Source organism: Ixodes scapularis, unplaced genomic scaffold (genome assembly GCF_016920785.2).
Source record: "Ixodes scapularis isolate PalLabHiFi unplaced genomic scaffold, ASM1692078v2 PGA_scaffold2__306_contigs__length_199485367, whole genome shotgun sequence".
Classification (NCBI taxonomy): domain Eukaryota; kingdom Metazoa; phylum Arthropoda; class Arachnida; order Ixodida; family Ixodidae; genus Ixodes; species Ixodes scapularis.
In genome coordinates, this window is record NW_024609857.1 from 55,670,569 (window position 1) to 55,689,946 (window position 19,378).

Below are 19,378 nucleotides of genomic sequence, written 5' to 3' on the forward strand. Positions count from 1 at the left end.
GAAGCGGGCGAAACAAAAAACGATCAAAACTCCAACGAACGGGGTCGACGTCATTCCGAAAATCAGGCAATATAGCTACAAAAGCTACAAATGACAGTCCACGTGTGTGCGCATCGTCAGCTGCCGAAAACTGTGACGTCAGAGAAGAACGAGCCGTTGATTGGCCGCTGGGGAACACACCTCCTCTTTTGCCAGGAAAGTCTCCTCGGTCGCCATGGTGTAGTAGAGGAAGCCGTTTTTTTGGAATTTGGCAACAGCCTCAGCCGTGTCGAATACCCTGAATCTTCTGATGCTCTTCAGAAGACCCGGGGTCAAGCGTGAATCTCATGAAATCAGGTATGTCGGAGCCCAGCTCCGTTGTTACTACGGGCCACCTTGTTCCTGGGATTTCCCCATCCAAAAGCTGAGCGGGAGGAAACGGTGGGGGTGGGGGAAGACGGCGGCGGAAATTTGCTCCCAACTGCCGTTTGATTAATTTGTCTCAATTGGACATTCAGCGCTCTCAAAGGGTTCGCCGCATCTGGCACAGAGCCCTGTTGCTATGCCCGACCGCAATGAAACATCATTGGCTGCGTTTGCGCGATTTGATGACGCTGGGAGAACGCGCTTCCAAGTGTCAGTTGAGAATCAGCTGTCCTTCAACCTTTTTTTTTCTTTTGCCTCGTACCTTACCTTTTTTTTTCCGACTGGATTTCTCCTTCGCTATGGGGAATGACACTTCGCGTATGATGATGAGCTGGCTCGTTCGAATTGTCACGGCTGGCTGGCCGTACGACGTCCTCGCGATCCGTGATCGTGAACTCTCAGAAGGGGAACGATCCCGGCCATATCACCGACGACAGGGTATGTATACGGACCCCCAGTGCCCCCAGCAGCAACCTTGGAGAGCGCGGCAATTTTACCTCTCCGTACCTACCCAGCTGTTCACTTTTGCGTGCGCCGGGTGACGAGTTGTGTCTTGCGTATAAGGACAGGCGGGGCGGTGCTTGTTCCTGTTGGCAGGCGCGACGCGTTCTTTGAACCTCGCGATCTTGACGGCGTGCTTTTTATTAGCGTCGTTGCTAGCTTTTTTTACAGCGCGACCGGCCTTTGATACCGTACCGCTACCGGCATAGATCGCAAGGTCGCGTTCGCCCTTCGAGTGAGAGAGGCCGCTTGGGCAGTGCAGCAGGCACTACGTTTTGCTGCAGTCGTTGCGCGGACTCCATCCCTGTACGTGAGGCAAGGCTCTGACGTGTGGGATCCGCCGTTGCATTGCTCAATGGCACGGAAGCCGCTTCGAAAACAGTTGTGTAACGGCGCTCGTCTTCAATAACAACTGCGAGTGTGTCGTCCGACCGGGATCCTCAATTGGTCAGTTGCCTGAAGCCGATTGTCTTTTTGATGTTGTCAGACGGAATAGACTGGCTCCATCAAAGTGACGAGAGGACAGGATTGCCCTTGGTCACCATCAGTAATGCACTAAGCATTGTGACAATATGATAAAAGAGAGCTAAGATAGATCGCTCAAAATCATATCTGGACTCTACTTGTTTTTGAATGGAGATCTCACTATCTGGTTCCTATAGTTCTGTTTTTATCGTGGCTGCTTGATTCAATCCTTGCCGCCACCCATTATTCTGTGGATGGGCATTGTATCGGCATGCACTCGTGCAACCCCTCCCGCATGATGCACATTATTAAAGACCTTAGGTTAGCCGTCGCACTGCACCGACTAAATTGCTCCTCCACAGTATGTACCAGTGTCGCCATACCTAAAAGACAGTCCGACCTTTCACTATCTAAACATTGAATGTCTCATTTGCTTTTTGGACCTTTTTCTACAACTTTCTTTTACAGTTGCTGAACCAAAAACAAGCCTAAAGCATTTTGGTACCAGCTTGGCCAGCTCGGGAACGGACTGATCAGTAATCCTATTGCCAGTACAATGGCTCACTTTGGCCTACTGCTCGACATTGACGGGGTGATAGTGCGTGGCCGCAAGGTGATCTCGCATGCCATCAAGGCGTTCCAAAAATTGGTGGACTCTAACGGCAGGTTTCGAGTGCCCACCATTTTTGTGACCAATGCCGGAAACTCACGGAGGCAGGACAAGGCAGCCCAGCTGTCTCAGTGGCTTGGAGTCAAGGTAAGGGAATAATCTCTGAATCTCAGCAGAAATCATGGTCTTGGCTATACTTTGTGTCACTAGTTGTGTGCAGTGCAGGCGAAGGCAACGCCAGGCAAAGAGAGAAAGAGCGAGCACTAGGAACGTTAGAGAGGAGAGGAGGTTTCTCTCCTCCTCCCCAGCCTTCCTAGTGCTTGTTTTTTCTCCCCTCGCGTGGCGTTGCCTTTGCCTGTACTGCATGCAACTAGTGACACAAAGTATAGGGGCATTCCTTCCAAAGTTTAAGTTTGAACGCGTTGGAAGGTTTCAAGTTCTTTAGGTTTAATTGGTTTCAGAGCTGCAAACTTTTCGAATCTTTGAGTTTGATGAGTTCAAATCGTTTGCAGATCACTTTTCTAACCCCTTCATCCAAACATTTAAAAAAGTTCGAGCCAGTTGAAAAGTTTGCAACACTCTTAGATCTTTTGAACGGTTTGCAACAATCAATTTAGATATTCTGTAAGGTTTGCAACATACAATTTCGATCTTACGAGAAGTTTGCTGCAAAAGTATGTAAGCGTTAGTGTCAAAGGCAGTGGTTTCATCTAATGAAAACTGCCTTTGGCACTCATGCATTCATACAAACTGTCTACATTTGCCTGTAAATCTGCTTATGAATTGAAAACTCCAGAAATAAAAATAATTGGAATCTATAAATTTCCATTCGAGGTTTTAAGTTTTTTAAACCAGGTGACCGGAAAGATTGAATTGATAGTTTGAATGACCGCCTGTCCCCAAAAAAGTTTGCAGATAATCCTTTAATTTCTGACTGAGCTTTTTTTTCTAACAAAACAACCCAAATCAACCTTAAATGTCAAAGATGTGAAGTAAAAATTGGGTGATTGTAAGCTTTGTGGAAGTATTCCTTTTTAACAGACATTTGTGCAGAAGAGGCGCATTGAATGGAAAGGGTATAGCAGTTGTGACACTGTTAACATAAGGAATAAATAAATACTATAAAGCGTAGCACTTTAAAATAGATTTTGAAGTCTAGAATCAGGAATAACTTATTGACAACAAAGAAAAAAGCTTAAAGTTAATAAAATAGACAAACATCTTTGATGTCCTTATATTCTTCAGTGCTGGAGGTGATGTGAAAGACAAAAGTCGGTTGTTATTTCGGACTCTGGCATTGCTTATTTTTTAATGGTGGTGACGCAGCAGATGTTCTACTCTTGCCTCGTTGTATTAAAGCTGTTCTCTTCTTTTTCTTTTCAAGATCACAGAGCACCAAGTTGTGATGTCGCACAGCCCACTGCGCATGTTCCAGCAATTTCACGACAAGCACTGCCTCATTTCGGGTCAAGGTCCCATCGTGGACATAGCACATGGGTCAGTTCCACTTAATGCAGTGCTCGCTCCCTGGTCTGGCCTGGGATAAGGAAGAATTGAGTTGGAGATGTCAAGTAACGCAACTATACACCCTGGGAAACATAGATTTTCGTGTGCAAAGTTTTGTTTAGTTGTGTGCCTGGCTAAAGAGGCACTGAAGGTGGTGGATGGATGGAGGGATGTTGGATGGATGTTACTGGCTATATCCTTTGTAGCGGGCGGTAGCTTGCACCACCTAGCCTAAGTGTAAGAAAGTCAAACATTTGATTCCTCCCGCCCTTCTAAGCCAATTTTCTCCCCCTAACTATCACGAGGTATTGTGAGATATTACCAGGATGACCTTTGGGGATCAGGTAAAAAAAACTAAAAACATCCCCTCCCGCTTTTTCTCACCGGCGTTCCATCATTGTGCACATGGTTACCTCCTTTTACATGGATGGTGCTGCTGGCACATTTGGTTCGTTGACTGTTTGATTGATTTATTGGTCAAGGAATCTTCTGTTTGATCAGTATGGTCTAGGGAACTTTTGCTGCGTGTTACAAAGTGCCCTTCAGCACGGATTTGGAAGGTTTTTCTGCATCCAAGGCAGATCTCAAAGCAAGGTACTTGCAACCTTTATAGCACACTCTTGCTAAGCTGAAGTGGCACGGACCACATTACTGTAATATGTAGCATGCTCATTGGACACCCTTGGAGTGCACTACTCTACTACTGCTGAGTGTGGAGCACACTGATTGGATGCTGTCCTATGTAAGGCACTCTGATGGGATGTTGCTGTTCCTGATCAATGTTCATTGGATAGTGTTCTCATGCAATGCCATACCTAGAAAATTAGCACTTCTGATCACGGTTACGTCTAGAAAGTGTCAGTTCATGGGAGTTCCACGACTGCAGAGGACCTTAGGAAATATGTTTTGCTTATTTGCTTCTTCAGGCTTGGGTTTCGTAAGGTGTCTACAGTGGATCATCTGCGTACACATTTCCCCCTTTTGGATGCCGTCGATCATAAGCGAAGACAAACAGAGGTGAGTGAGGAGAGAAAGCTTTCTTTGGTGCAAGGGTTTATACAGTTTGGGTGGAAGTTATTTCTTGGTGAATTTTGATGTTTCCTTTTGCTTCAGTCTGAATTTGTGTCTCTCTCTCTCCCTCTCTCTCTTTTTCTCTGTGAAGCCGTCGCCCTATGAGCGATACTTCCCAAGAGTTGAAGGTGAGCTGCAATTCAGATTTGAGAGTGGTGTGCATTTTTAGATTGATTACTGCAATAATAGATTGCTTAATCAGTTGGGAAAAAATTTTGTGACATTGGAGCATTGTGAGGTTTCAATTTAGGCAAAGCAAAATGCTATGATCCTGCAATCCTGATAAATGGATTGATGCGGGACGGCAGTCTGTGTCTTGCTGGGGGACTTTAATTGAAGACGCTAGGTGCATAGCATGCCCAAAATCACAAAAATTACATGGACGGTAGGTGGAAAGTGTATACTGTCGAGACCAGTTATAACGAAGTCAACGGGAATCAAAATCGCTTCGCTATATCCCCCATTTCGTTATAACTGACTTTGGTTATAACGAAGTGCAAAAGGGAACGGGAAATCGTGATCGCCTCGCTGTAGCCGCTATTTCGTTATAACCGACTTCGTTATAACCGGTCTCGACAGTAGTGAACAAGTACTTTTTTATTACGTGTGTTTGAACTATCCTGAACTTTTATACACTGTCTTTATTGTGTTGTCACTTTACCAGCTACTATGCCAATTCTTTTTGTAAACTTTGATCACTGTTCTAAGGATGCTCGGTAGTTTTTCTCTTGCTGCTGCCAATTTTTACCTGTGTTTTATGGTTGAGCCATGTTTTCATACTTAATTTTTTTAATAGTTTTTATATATTTTCTATAAAAATTTTATATGTATGTTCTTTTAGGAGAGGCCACTTAAAATGATAGAAGGGTGCCTGCAAACTTTATCTTCAAACTTACTACAAAACTCTGGTCATCTGGAATAAAACGTGGGCTGCTTCATTTCTGGGAAAGCAATTTGAGACAATGCAGGGCACCAGCTGTGCACCAACTCGTGCTTGCAATCTTGGCACCGCTAGCAGTGCTGCCCATGCACAGTAGGGGTGAGGGCAAAACACACACCAACCCACGCCACCAGGCAGGCTCTTTGGATATGTTGCTGCCATTAGAGGATTGAGGACAACAATGTTGACGACAACCACACTTTTTTGTGTTCTGTTTCTGGTCGTACCATCTTGCTTTCATAACCTTATATCTGGACATGGTGGCGAAATGTCATCTGTCGCTGGTGCCATTTGTGTGCTCGCTTCTTATTTTCATGTCCCCAGTAGGTCTATGCAACGGCAGGACACTGACCAGCACACTTGTTGCCATGACAGCCTGGCTTGCATTGAAGGCCTATTCTTTCTTGAGTGCAAAGACGCTTGCCACTTTGTCGGTGTGATTTGCAAAAGCTAATGCCAGCTGAACATTCGCAGTAATGGTTAACCTTCATAAATAATTAATGTAGCGACAAAACTACCTCAACTCAATCATTAAAGGGCTTGTTGCGCAGGTGATTCTACTGTAGAACCTTATTGATGTTTTAACAGGACAGCAGTAAAGACCATATGATCAGGGGAAAATATGACAAGCGATATGCTTTTGTGGACTATAGAGGAACAAGAAGCTACTCTCGCACAACAATTTATTTCGCGTGAACTTTCCTGGCTGGGAATACGGATATTGAAATGTATATAGAGAGGGATAACATGTCTTTGTGGTTGTTACGATTTCTCACTTGCCCACCTGCATCATATTTAAATATAGGTTTAAGAAAATCTGTCTTCACTGTATTTTTTTTTATTAAATTAGGGATTAACTCATGATTGAAACTAAAGAATGTTCATCTATATGAGTTAGGAAATTTTCCTAGTCATTGTGCTAGCCCAAATGCTCCATTGGGTCAGCTGCTGTTTTTACCACACCGGTGCTAGGTAGTGAAGCTTGACAAGCGCACCGGTGCAAAGCTATGAAGCTTTGTTATTTGATGGTGCAGCACAAGTATCATGGCGTAGACACTTGTCGTTGACACAGTAATCATGGGACCTTATCTGGAGTAGGAAACTGGCTCTATCTTATCTTAGCTACTGCCATCCAACCATTTTGTGAAGTGTCTCCTCTCAACTTTTTAGTTAGTTTCTTGCAAGATTGCGACGATCGCGGTGTCATCGTCTGGAAGTTTAGACAATGGCGTAGCCAGCATGGTTGAGGAGTGATTTTTAGAACTAGGACGACTAAGGATGGTGTGCAGGTGCGTAGCCAGGATTTTGTTTCGGGGGAAGGGGGGGGGGGGGGGGGGGGGCGCCCATGACAAAATGCTGTATAAGGCGAAGGGGGGAGAGGAGGTCCCAGCAAAATGGAAGATTTCGGGGAGGGCCCGGGCCCCATGGGTCTCCCCCCTGGCTACGTGCCTGACGCTGTGAAAGAAATGTTTGTATAAACTTCTGAAGAGCAACAGCCTTTTGAAGAAAGCATACCAACCAGATATCTGTATCAATGGGGTTCTACTGTATGTCATTAAAGTTGAATGTTGTCTTACAGTGATTCTACCCTCTTGCTGACTGATTGGTAGGGTGAGAAGAACCTAGAAATCATACTTATTTCCCTCCCTAACTTTCTCGGGGGAGTGCATCAACACCACATTGTCACATGCGATGCTCTATATTTAGTGCCAGAATTGTGCCAAAAGCACCAGTGGTCTGGCCTGGTGTAAGAGCAGGGTTGGTGTACTCACAAATGAAAGAAATATGTGGACATTGTATTAATTTTTTTGTTTCTGATAAAGGAATTGTACATAAACACAGGTCAACCTTCTAGGCACATGAAAGAAGCCTAATTTTTCATTCGAGTTTAATTCTCCTCTTTACTATCTCGTGCTCGTTTCGTCACGGTCGTGCTTGTGCACAAGTGCGGCAGCAGGATCGATGGAGACAGCGGGGTGACACCTCTCTGCCGTGACTCTTTCAGCGGTGGTGCTGTTTGGAGAGCCCGTGAGGTGGGAGACGAGCCTGCAGCTGATCATGGACGTGCTGATGACAAATGGCTCTCCCTGCACGGCGCCCCCGTCCGTGCCCTACCCACATGTGCCGCTCCTCGCCTGCAACATGGACCTGCAGTGGATGGCCGAGGCCTGTCTACCCAGGTGGGCATGCCGTCCAGCACCTCACTTGTATAACAGTTTGTTAAGGGGAGACACTGGCGTAATTATTAACTTTTGAACTCCTCGTCCGATTTTAACGAAATTTGGAGAGTGCATTTATGAGCAGATGCAGGGACACTGTGCAAACTTTGACTTCTATAGGAGAATTATGTAAAAAGTTACATATTTGTGTATGAGGCTGTGGCACCTTTCCTTAGGAAATCTATCGTATGAAAATGAAATGTTAAACCACTGTTTTTATTGCTTGGATATGAAGTAGAGGGTATGTGGCTTTGGGCTATCTAATTTGTATGATTAAAATGTAAATATTTCGGAGAGAAATTCTGTCTCCAAAAATGATATGCACTTTCTTTGAATGCCATTTTGCCAAAATGTCACTTTTTCTCAGTGATGACTTCAACTTAAAACAAAATGAAGTAGATAGCCCAATTCCCCAGTAAATTTCAGTTCAGAAACACTTTGAACGAGGCACCTGGATATGTTTACCATCAAACGATAGATTCCTTGCTACAAAGTTTGCAGCAAAAAAGTGAAACTGAGAAAAACGCATTCAAACATTGAGCACCTTTACTTTATTAGTTTGGCCCAGTCTGTGTCCACTAAAAGGCGCCGGCAGAGTAGGTCTCCCCTTCGGCTGCCTGGTCCCTCTGTGCCTTGGCGATTGCTGCCAGCTTCCTTTGCTTATGGGCCACTTTCGAAGAGTTGAGGGCCTTCTGCTTCGCCTTGGAGACCTTGGCTTGGAGGGCCTTGTCAGCGTGCTGAACCTGGTGGCTTCCGGGTTCGATTCCCATTTCATGAAGGGCCCTCTCAAAGCCCTTGGGGCCCAGGTTGAATTCCAGGACGGCAAGAGCCACGGCAGTTTCCACTGTTCTTCGAGAGGCGAAATCCGTCTTGGGACACCGCCTCCACACCAGAGCATTGAACGACTCGTTGTTGTTCTGCGTTCCCATCCTAGCACACCTCTCGAGTAGGTACCGCCTTGAGAGTCTATTGTAGAGGGGCACCAACTCCTTTGCGATGTCTCTGGAGAAGGCAGGGCGGTGTGGCTGTGGCTTCGTCGGCTCTCCTGCTGCCTCCAGCGCTTTCTGGCGATTGAAGTGACACCAGGAATGTTCTCCATGAGGGCAGGCCTGATGCCGGGGCTCTTCATCGGTGGAGTAGCTGTGGAGGAGGCTGGCAAACACTGCCTTCTGCATGGCTGGCACGTCTGGGGCACTGGTCTTCAGTGCAGATGCATAGTAGCTGGTCAATTTCTTCATGACAAGGTTCGTTAGTTTGCCCCTTCCACCGAGACCTTTTTTTGTTTTCTTTAGGGCCTCCATGCCAGCATACATTCTTTTGGCGACGTGGTTCACACAGTCTTCTTTCCTCATGCCCTTGTCGTAAAGATCAAGTCCCGCAACATGGTTGAAGGCTTTACTGTCCCCGTCGCACAGCACTGTCACATACTGCAGGTTGTGGAGTTGGACGGACCGACGGAAGATCTCGTCTGCTGCTTGCAGCTCCATCGCATTTGCAGACCCAGCAAAATTCTTCTGGCATACTGCCCTGTGATTTTCGGCCCAGTCTTCATGGCTGTCAGATCCCTGCGCAGGTCCAAGGCTACATCCATGGCAATAATTGCTCTGGACAGAATAGTCCAAAACTAGTCCAGTCTCAAGCTCGATGGCAACTCCAACACCAAAGTGTGAAGTGTGCCCACGCTTATGCCAAGTGCCATCGTATGTCACACAAACGTCCATCAAATCGCCGCTATCTGACTCGCGTGTTTCTCGTACAGCTTCTGCTGCCTTGCTCATTACGTTGCTGGCTGCTCTCACTGAGGCGTCGTGGACCTTTTCTCCCAGATCTTGATAAGATCGGAGATGCATGGGCGAAGGAGCATTGATACCGGCAAAAATGTTCGTAAGCTTCGTGTATCCGATTCCACATTCACGAGACGCAAGAGAAATCCGTGCTGCCAATTCATTCTGCCGCGAGTGTCCGATGGTCGACGAGTGCGGCGTCCGAGCAACGTCCCCGCAGTCTGGGCAGACGACGACGAATTGCGCCTGAACTCCCTTGCCACTCTCGCTTAGCTGAAGGTCTGATCCACGGCACACTGGGCACAGAAGAGCGGACACCAGTGTCTCGATGGCAGATAAAGCAACCAGACGATAACCTTCGGTTGGGGCACCGTCGGGAGCAGCGGGAGCGTCCGTGGGATCCGCAGCGGGATCGCTCTCTTGCAGTAGCGAGATCTTGCGCTCTATCGCCGTGAGCTCCTCCACAACCTCATAATCTTCAGGAAGAGACGAAGAAACGTCGGCTGGTTGTTCAGAGGTCAGGTCCTGAAGCGACGAACCGGGAGATGGTGACGCGCTCGGGAGCGAAGCAGCTGACGCGTCCGACGTGGTTCCGTTAGGGTTAGCGCATCGTACGCGTCCACCTGACGAGCCTCTTGGTTTCACAGAACGGCGGCGAGCTCCAAAGGCTTGGAGGGAATGCCGTTTAACGGCCGGCATCGCGGCGACGAGACCGTAGATAAAACGATAAAACTGTGAGAAATATATAACGAGCAAGCAAAAGAAGCGAACGTTCGGCCGAAGCAACGAGACGAAACAACAATTCGGGCGAGCGGATCACGTGGGGTGTCACGGACCAATCCAGGCTTGAGTTTCGTTTTTAAGCCAATTATAGCCGACAACTAGAGGGCTCTGGCTTTGTTCATGCTTACTCTCGAACGAAGTTTACTATCGTCATAAAAGCCCGAAGAAACGACGCTTCCAACGAGGGTATCAACATCGCGGTAGGCCAAATGGGCGCGGAGCGGTCGGCATTTGAAAATGGCGAATATTGTCAACCGATCGCGCGACGGAACGACTCGGGGATAGGAGGCGCGTCGCCGACCTGTCGAAAATCTTTTATATCTGCTTAAATACTCGACGTACGGGCATGAAATTTTATGGAAGGGTGCATTATTAGTTTCTGAAATCAGATATAACAAATTTGAAAAATGCACTTTTTAAAAAAAAATCGGGAATTGGAGCCCGTGTCCCCCCTTAAAACACCTGAGACTGGGTGAGAAAATCTTGAAATAACCAAAAGTAGAAGAGATAGGGAACGAAGTCAGTCAGACGACGTCTCAAACTCACTCAGCTAATCCGTTTATTTGTAAACCTCTCATACAGGGTGTCCCAGATAACTTGCACCAAACTTTACAAATAAACGCAACGCTCTGCGAAAGTGTGCAAGTTTTTTTTTCAGTGCGCCTAGATAATTAGTTCAAACTAATTAGATTATTTTTTAATTATTCGTTTAAGAGTGGAGATGTGAATTGGAAACTTGTAGAGTGTATTGAGAAACAGCCAATTAGGGTGTTTCCTGCATAATATGCTTTGTGCACTTCTTTTTATTAGCCTAAAAAAAATGTTCACCAAATACTTAAAAGAAAATTAAAGCCATTTACAACACCTTGTAATGCCGAATTAGAGTGCAGCTCTTGAGGCCGGGGAGGGAAGGGTACTGTGGGGAGGGTATACCCCTCCTCCTCACCTCCTCATCCTACCTGCTACACCTCTTCCCTCCTCTACATCCTCCTCCTCCCCTCATCCTTTAAGCCCCTCTCCTCTCTTTTTCCTCACTCCTCCCCCTCCCTCCTCCTCCCCTCTTCCCTTCTCTTCCGTCTCCTCATCCCTCCTCCTCCTCTCCCTCCTCCTCCCCTCTTCCCTTCTCCTCTTCCTCGTCCTTCTCCCCCTCTTTGTGCCTCCCTCTCCTCTCCACGCATTGCATCATGGGAAATGTCCCATAATTCGCCGCGCGGGACCCTCATGACGTCACGTGTGATGTCACGAGGGTTTTGCGCGGTGCATCATGGGATATATCCCATGATGCACCGCGTGGTTACGCCGACTGTGATGGCGATGCCACTCAAGCCGGAAACGAGCGCCTTAAGAGCTGCGCCCTAGAAACATTACAATGTGCGCGCGTGTCGCGCTTGCAGCGCTTTTAGACGTGCTCTGAAGGAACGAAATCCACCTTATCACTGGTGCACTGTCCAAGGCAGGGCTTTGTGTTGGGGTAGTCCCCGAAGGTAAGCGCGAGCCCCTGCTGCTGCAAAGCCCTGTCTTGGACAGTGCACCAGGGATAAGGTGGACACCATACCTTGAGAGCATGTCTGAGAGCGCTGTAAGCACGACGAGCGGGAGCACTGTCACGTGGTCTTTTTTATACTTCACGGGCTTTCTTTTTAGGCTAATGAAAAGAAGTGCATAAAGCGTATCATGTAGGAAATACCTTAATTGGGTATTCCTCAGTACGCTCTGCAACTTTTCAATTCGCACCTCGGCTCTTAAGCTAATTAAGAAAATAGCTAATTAGTATTAATTAATGAATTAGGCACACTGAAAAAATATTCTGCACTTTCCCAAGTCGCTTTCTAACAACATACAGTTGGTTTCACTCTCACAGGGCGCTCCGTTTTTGTTGTAAAGTTTGGTGAAAGTTATCTGGGACACCTTCTGACTGACTCTTTCCCCTGTCTCTTCTGCTTTTGGTTGTTTCAAGATTTTCTTGCCCAGTCTCAGATGTTTTAACAAAATCGTAAACTTGCACCAGCTCAGCTGCACCCTGACTGTATTTAGCATACTTGTAGTCAGCTGCATTGTGCCACTTCGTCAAGGCTAGCATAGCTTCTGCAGTGCTCCAAGGCCCTCTAAGGCTACGAGCATGAGTGCAGTGCCTCGGTTTCAGATGTTTTAACAAAATGGTAAACTTACACCAGCTCAGCTGCACCCTGACTGTATTTAGCATACTTGTAGTCAGCTGCATTGTGCCACACCGTCAAGGCTAGCATAGCTTCTGCAGTGCTCCAAGGCTCTCTAAGGTTACGAGCATGAGTGCAGTGCCTCAGTTGCCGTCTCCCTTGTACCAGAGCGCATGCGAGCTAGACACGAGACAAAGTCACGTGCTCTTGCAGCAGTATGGGGCTACAGGACTGGAGATGCCTTGACATCGTGGCACAACATAGTAGTTGTGTCCATGTACACTGGCTATAAGGGCAGCAATCTGTGACTCTCGCAATGCCAACCGATGCTTGCCGGGGTTGCTGCGTAACTGGCCAACATATGCCGCCTGTTCCAGCGTGCCACTTGGCGCAGGCTGATTATACCCTCTGTGGCTTTCGAACTGATTAAATGTTTAAAATTCTGAACCTAAAAGTTTGATTTTTATGTGTGTGTGTTTTTTTTTTTGTTTTTGTGTGTGATTCTGGTGTCACCACCTTTAAGGCAAGCCTCTGTTGATCTGGCATTAAAAAAACAGTTTTCTTTATGTCCTTTGAAGCTGAGATGAAAGATCAATGTGATATTGGTACGGGTGCAATTTTCATTTCGAAAATTGGGCTTGTTAAAAAATTGGGGTGTTTTTCAGGCAATATGTCTGTGTGAATATGATTCAACCTCTTTTTCTGTTAATTTGGTTTCAGAGTGCCTTCTTTTGTATGTATTGTTTTTGTTTTTCCACCCCTGCTTGGGCCATTTATTGGTCTGCAGTATGTTCTAAATAAATAATATAAAATATATGTTCAGGTAAACAAATTGCAGTAACTGGCACTATTTTCTTTTGTGGTTATGCTAGGAAACTCGAGTATTGATCACAGTATGTCGTTGAAGTGGGCGCATTGGGCTGTGTTGAAAGATTACTTGGTCAAGTTTCAAGTACTCGCACAGGTTCTCATTTTCAGAAGAGCTAGGTGTTGAGCAATGCATCTTGTTATGAACAAAAAGTAAGGGCGCAAACGAGCTGGTGTACATTGCACATGGTTGAAAAAAACCCGTGACTGCGGGTAAACGACACAACACTAAAAAGTCTCTAACACAGCTGAAATTTTTATTTTCAAAATCTGGTTATATAGGCACTTCGATACAAAAGAAAAAAAGGGGGAGAAGGTGAGAACCCCAAAGAATGCCACTTTCCACCAATGTAACCTTTGACTAAATACAAGGACAACGGACTCTGCGTCATGCACCTCTCTTATCTTTGACCCCTCGCTACCCGACCGCCAAACACACTGGAAAGCCTAAACCCATTAACACACGCACACAAAAAAACAAAAAAACTTACAAAGATAAACCTTGAAGGTCAGAACTTTTCACAGCCTAAGAAAACTCCGAAGTTCTTTGTCCAACCCAAACGACGGCTTATTAACTGCGTTCCCGTGACCTAGTATTGTTAATGACTCTTTTATCAATCGCTTATGGTCATCTTTTTCCCGCAACTATACTGAAGTTAAATGCCACAACGGTGCACAGTTCCTACATTCGATAACATGTTTGATACTTCGGAGTACGGGTCTTCTTTCATTATACAACGTTTGTGTTTCATCAAGCACTCATTTATTCAACGTTTAGTCTGTCCAATATAACAGAGGCCACAATCAAAGGGTATCTTGTAAACGACACCCGACGAACATTCTACATCCCTTTCTCTGTGTTTTATCGTGCAACCTGAAACAGTCGAGGCAAAAGGGGTCAAACGGCTCAATCTATAATCTGTAGAAAAGGCAGTGCCAATATTAAACCTGCTGGCTAACGCTTTGATGTTGTGCGAAATTTTATGAAAATATGGAAGGACTACTCGGCTTTGAAGGTGTAGGATCTTCTCTTCGTCGACTGACAGAACGTTTCGAGGTTGCTGGATATCCTCAGGAACATATTTTAAGGCAGTTGATGTATATGATATGTCCAAAGAAGTCAATTCTGAAAAATCCTAGACCTTCAAAGCGAGTAGTCCTTTCATATTTTCATAAACTTTCGCACAACATCAAAGCGTTAGCCAGCAGGTTTAATATTGGCACTGCCTTTTCTACAGATTATAGATTGAGCCGTTCGACCCCTTTTGCCTCGACTGTTTCAGGTTGCACGATAAAACACAGAGAAAGGGATGTAGAATGTTCGTCGGGTGTCGTTTACAAGATACCCTTTGATTGTGGCCTCTGTTATATTGGACAGACTAAACGTTGAATAAATGAGTGCTTGATGAAACACAAACGTTGTATAATGAAAAAAGACCCGTACTCCGAAGTGTCAAACATGTTATCGAATGTAGGAACTGTGCACCGTTGTGGCATTTAACTTCAGTAGTGTTGCGGGAAAAAGATGACCATAAGCGATTGATAAAAGGGTCGTTAACAATACTAGGTCACGGGAACGCAGTTAATAAGCCGTCTTTTGGGTTGGACAAAGAACTTCGGAGTTTTCTTAGGCTGTGAAAAGTTCTGACCTTCAAGGTTTATCTTTGTAAGTTCTTTTTTTTTTTTTTTGTGCGTTTGTTAATGGGTTTTGGCTTTCCAGTGTGTTTGGCGGTCGCGTAGCGAGGGGTCAAAGATAAGAGAGGTGCATGACGCAGAGTCCGTTGTGCTTGTATTTAGTCAAAGGTTACATTGGTGGAAAGTGGCATTCTTTGGGGTTCTCACCCTCTCCCCCTTTTTTCTTTTGTATCGGAGTGCCTATATAACCAGATTTTGAAAATAAAAATTTCAGCTGTGTTAGAGACTTTTTAGTGTTGTGTCGTTTACCCGCAGTCTCTGGGTTTTTTCAACCATCTTGTTATGATTGCTAGTATAGACCAACACGCGGCCCTGACGTCACGCCACTGCGGTGGCGCTGTCGACGGCACTGCGCATGCGCAGATGCTTCACTCCTCCCGAATTCGGTTTGTGCGCACGCGCAGTGCCCACACCTGGTGTGGGCAAACGCGGGCTTGTTTGTAAACAGAGTGTCGGTCTATATGTACATGCACAGGCAGAGACATTTTAGAAATTCTAAAAAGACAATTGGCATTCTTTAATCTCCTTCCTGGTTTTTTACAGATTTGGTCATGGAGCTTTCCTAGTTTGTCTCGAGAACCTCTACAAGGTAAATATAGATCATACGCTTTTGTGCCAGCTGATTTGACATAGTTAGCGTTATGCTAGAACAGGGGTCTTCAAACCTTGGCCTGCAGAAGTCTTCAGACCGGCCAGCAAATCATGACTTTTGAGTAGTCTTTTACCTGGAAGAGGACAAAGTTTATGTGAATGCCATCTGGAAACTAATTTACGATGCATAATTTGTTATGTTTTTAGCAAGTATTCCAGGAAAGATTATTGGCAAATGGTTTATTTATGAAAATGTCTTGAAACATGGTTTTATTACAAATTTTCTCGTTTTGCCATAGATACTTTATGCTTTATGTACATATTGCAGAACTTTTCTAAAATAAAACTAAAAAGTTGCTGCAGCATAAATGCTATAGTGTCAAAATAGTTATAGCTCAAATTACACATGTAGATGTCATTGTGTAATCAAGAGAGACTTTTTTTTTACTGCTGAGTCATTGCTTTATCATCTGGAAAATTGAGGGGGAATCAACTAAGCATCCCATTTCACCAGAACATTAAGCATGTTATACTTGTACGGCCTCTATCAGTATAGAAGTCTTGCTCCACACACCTTGGCACGCAAATTACTGTAATTTAATTACTTTTAATTTAATTACTTTCTTTGTCATTTGTAATTGTAATTATTTACTTTCTGCAAAAAGGAATTGTAATTTAATTATACTATCTAGCATCAGTAATTGCAAAATTTCAGGCACAATTACAATTACTTTTGCGAGACTTTGCAGCGCTGACGGAACCTCTCTGGAAGCCTTGGTGCCCGGTGATAGACTCACACACAGACACACACGTGCAACAAAAATAGCATAGCATGGTTTGTTGTTTTGTTGCTTACACTGCAGGCTGGGAGACAATCCTCTTTGAAGCCTACCTCAGCGGTGCCATGTGGCACCGTCTGCGATGCGAGCAGAAAACAATAGTGTAAACATACCAAAATATTGAAACAAAATTGAGCTTCGGCTTTCAATCGAGGTTGGGAATTTTAATTGTCTATGAAGTTTTTTTTTTTTTTTCTGCCAGGTTTTACGTCTCTCTTCCAGTACTGTCGCGTATTTGTTTTTACGTATTACTTCTGTTTATTAATGCGAAAGCATTAACTGTCCCATGGAGCGAGCTGACGTCGTCAGTTTGAAGTGCGAAAATGGCGCCTAGTTTTCGCGATCGCCTTCGGTTCCATTGGCCGCTGCATTCATCAGTTTCCATGACCACTCACCTCATGGCGCTGCATGTCCATCAGCACGCTAATGACATGGAGAGTGTCCAAGGCCAGTAGGGGAGCACGAGCGCTGACCGGCGACGAAAAGTATGCAGCAGACAAAAAAGGGAGCGGACGAGCAGCTTGCATACTTTCGCATTCACAACTGAAAAGAAGTGCTTGGGTGTACCTCGAGCTTTTTCCTGTTGATTTTACTTCGGATATTATTTGCATAAGGATTTTGGAGACTGACCTCGGCCACCTGTGAATATTGTCACCATTGATTCGGGAGCCCCAATTCGGTTCTTGTATATTTCTGAACCAATATAATTTCAACTCAATGTAAATAATGTACAATAACATGAAACGTTTGCATGTGAATGTGGTCGTATTAGCGCGTGTGGGTAGTAGTTTTATATTAACACTGTTAAAATATTCAGATATGACTAATTGTCACTTTTTTTTTTTTTTGCCTGGCTAACAAAAGCGTGTCAACCCAATTTTAATTTGGTGATCTTGCGTCTTCGTGTATATGAACATATTTATTATATTTTATTGAAAACATAAAAACGAAGGACTTCGTTACCCCAGACTGTCAAGTTCTATTATTAATATAACAAAAATTAACAAAGTACAATGTGGCATTTATACAGCAATGCTTAAGCCTCCTCAAACATTGGGGCAAGGAATGAACAAATGCATTGCACTGTAAACATCTCGTTTAAAGTTATATGGCCCAAGTCGGGGTCACTCTCAGAAATAAGTAATTCTAAAGTAATTGAATTACATTTTAAAAATAATTTGTAATTGTAATGAATTACTTTTCACATAGTAATAAGTGTAATTGTAGTTAAACTACTTTTGTAGCAAAGTGATTGTAATTGTAAATAAATTACATTTTGGAAGTAATTTACCCATGTATGGCACACGCATTGGTGGCCACATCATATTGCAGTCATTTTGCTTTCTACTAATTTCATTAGTTACATGCAGTGACCGTTTTGTGCCTCAGTTTTGTAATAGTAAACATGTTTGCCTCTGCAGAAAATAACAAGCAAGGACATAATCTACACGGCCCTGATTGGAAAGCCGAGCGAGATCACTTACCTTCATGCCGAGTCATGTGTTCAGGAGGAAGCAGAGAGGCTTGGCATCATGCATCCTATACGACGTCTCTTTGCCATTGGGTGAGGCCTTCTAAGAATTGTAGTGGGGGTATTTTATTTGCAGAAAAGGGCTGATGGGAAATGACCAGAGTATGAGAAAAGCTTTTTTAAGGGCAGTGCATAAATTAAGATCTTGTGATGTGTTTGTTGCAGGGCCATTCTCTTTGCATGTGCCTCATTTTGATGTAGCTGCTCAAATTGCCTTGCCTGCATGATAAGATTTCTGCTTGTTCCAGGTGAAGCAGATTTGACCATGCAAACAAACACACAGTTCAGTCTATGTTAGTGTCACCTTGTTACCGAAATATTTGGAGCTTAAAAAGAAAAGAGTGGCTTTTTGTACTGAAAATGCTGGAGGGTTCAGCAACTATTTTTCGTCGAACTAGCAGTGATGGAAGTGCCACATCATTTGCATCAAATTGCACCTTGAATGAAAGTCTTCTACATCTTGTGCCAAAATGCCATTTTTGTTTTTGCTAAGAATTGTGCTACACCTGTGCCGAAATGGGCTTAAACACAAGATAAAAATATTTTGTCATATGCGGATAGAGGATTTTTCGTTCAAAGCGAATAGTGGTTCTGTCTGATTATTGTTTTAATGGAATGTTAGTTTCTTCGAGCCTCTCTTTATTATGCTTAAATGAGAATCCAGCTAAACTCGTGAAAATTGTTCCCAAGCTTCCACTTGTTCATTTATAAGCTGATTTTAATCTAACTATACTTCGTTTCAGCTTCGGTCCAGACGCAGCCGATGCTACAAGTGCGAGCATGTGGCCCAGAACAGTGCTTGCACTGCACGAGCGCGCGTGCTTGGCAGGGATGCTGAAAGCCCGGAGCTCGCGCTTGTAGCTTTGGCTGCGTCTGGACAGAAGCTGAGACGAAGTATAGTATATTTATGAACTGTGACCTCAGAAAGTCTGATGCTTTGGGATGGAAAGTAGACGACAGATTTGACATGAATTAAACCTATAGAGATGCCCAGGGATACCTTATTGAGTGAATTTACAAATCTTGCTATATGCAAATGCTCTTTCTTCAATCTCGAATATGAAAAAAGAGAAAAAGAATCACGAATGATGAACACAGTTTGCCAGGACATCTCTGCTTAACATATACTCTCGCATAACGATCGCAGTTTAATTTTGAAAATTGTACTGCAATGTAGATATCAACATTCACAGAGGCGTGTGCACGCACTATTCTGCTTTAGAAGTGTGCTTTTCTCCCGGGCACGCAATTGCAATATTTATTCTTTTTTAAGTGTTAAAGGGACCATGAAATGACTTTTTTACTTTTTCCAGATAACTTTTACATTAAACCGTCAATGTTCACTGAATGCCGAACAGGCATCCGTTTTCGTCTCGGTTCATTAACTTCTACACAAAAAATTAATGAAATATCAA

General features: G+C 44.5%; 1 protein-coding gene across 3 annotated transcripts in view; it reads left to right on the plus strand.

The window, feature by feature from the left end:
* Positions 1 to 183: 183 nt before the first annotated feature.
* The window catches only part of LOC8024203 (haloacid dehalogenase-like hydrolase domain-containing 5), a 34,395-nt gene continuing 15,200 nt past the window's right edge, over positions 184 to 19,378 (plus strand). Inside the window, exons 1-8 of one of the 3 annotated variants that reach the window (XM_029978802.4) lie at positions 184 to 336; positions 1,840 to 2,128; positions 3,366 to 3,478; positions 4,414 to 4,504; positions 4,650 to 4,686; positions 7,504 to 7,678; positions 15,546 to 15,591; positions 17,854 to 17,996. In XM_029978802.4, the coding sequence (XP_029834662.2) occupies positions 1,928 to 2,128; positions 3,366 to 3,478; positions 4,414 to 4,504; positions 4,650 to 4,686; positions 7,504 to 7,678; positions 15,546 to 15,591; positions 17,854 to 17,996 (806 nt within the window). In that variant the 5' untranslated portion in view covers positions 184 to 336; positions 1,840 to 1,927. Of the gene's footprint in view, positions 337 to 569; positions 844 to 1,625; positions 1,733 to 1,839; positions 2,129 to 3,365; positions 3,479 to 4,413; positions 4,505 to 4,649; positions 4,687 to 7,503; positions 7,679 to 15,545; positions 15,592 to 17,853; positions 17,997 to 19,378 lie in introns of those variants that run through there. The other 2 variants (XM_029978804.3, XM_029978803.4) reach the window with 2 other exon arrangements.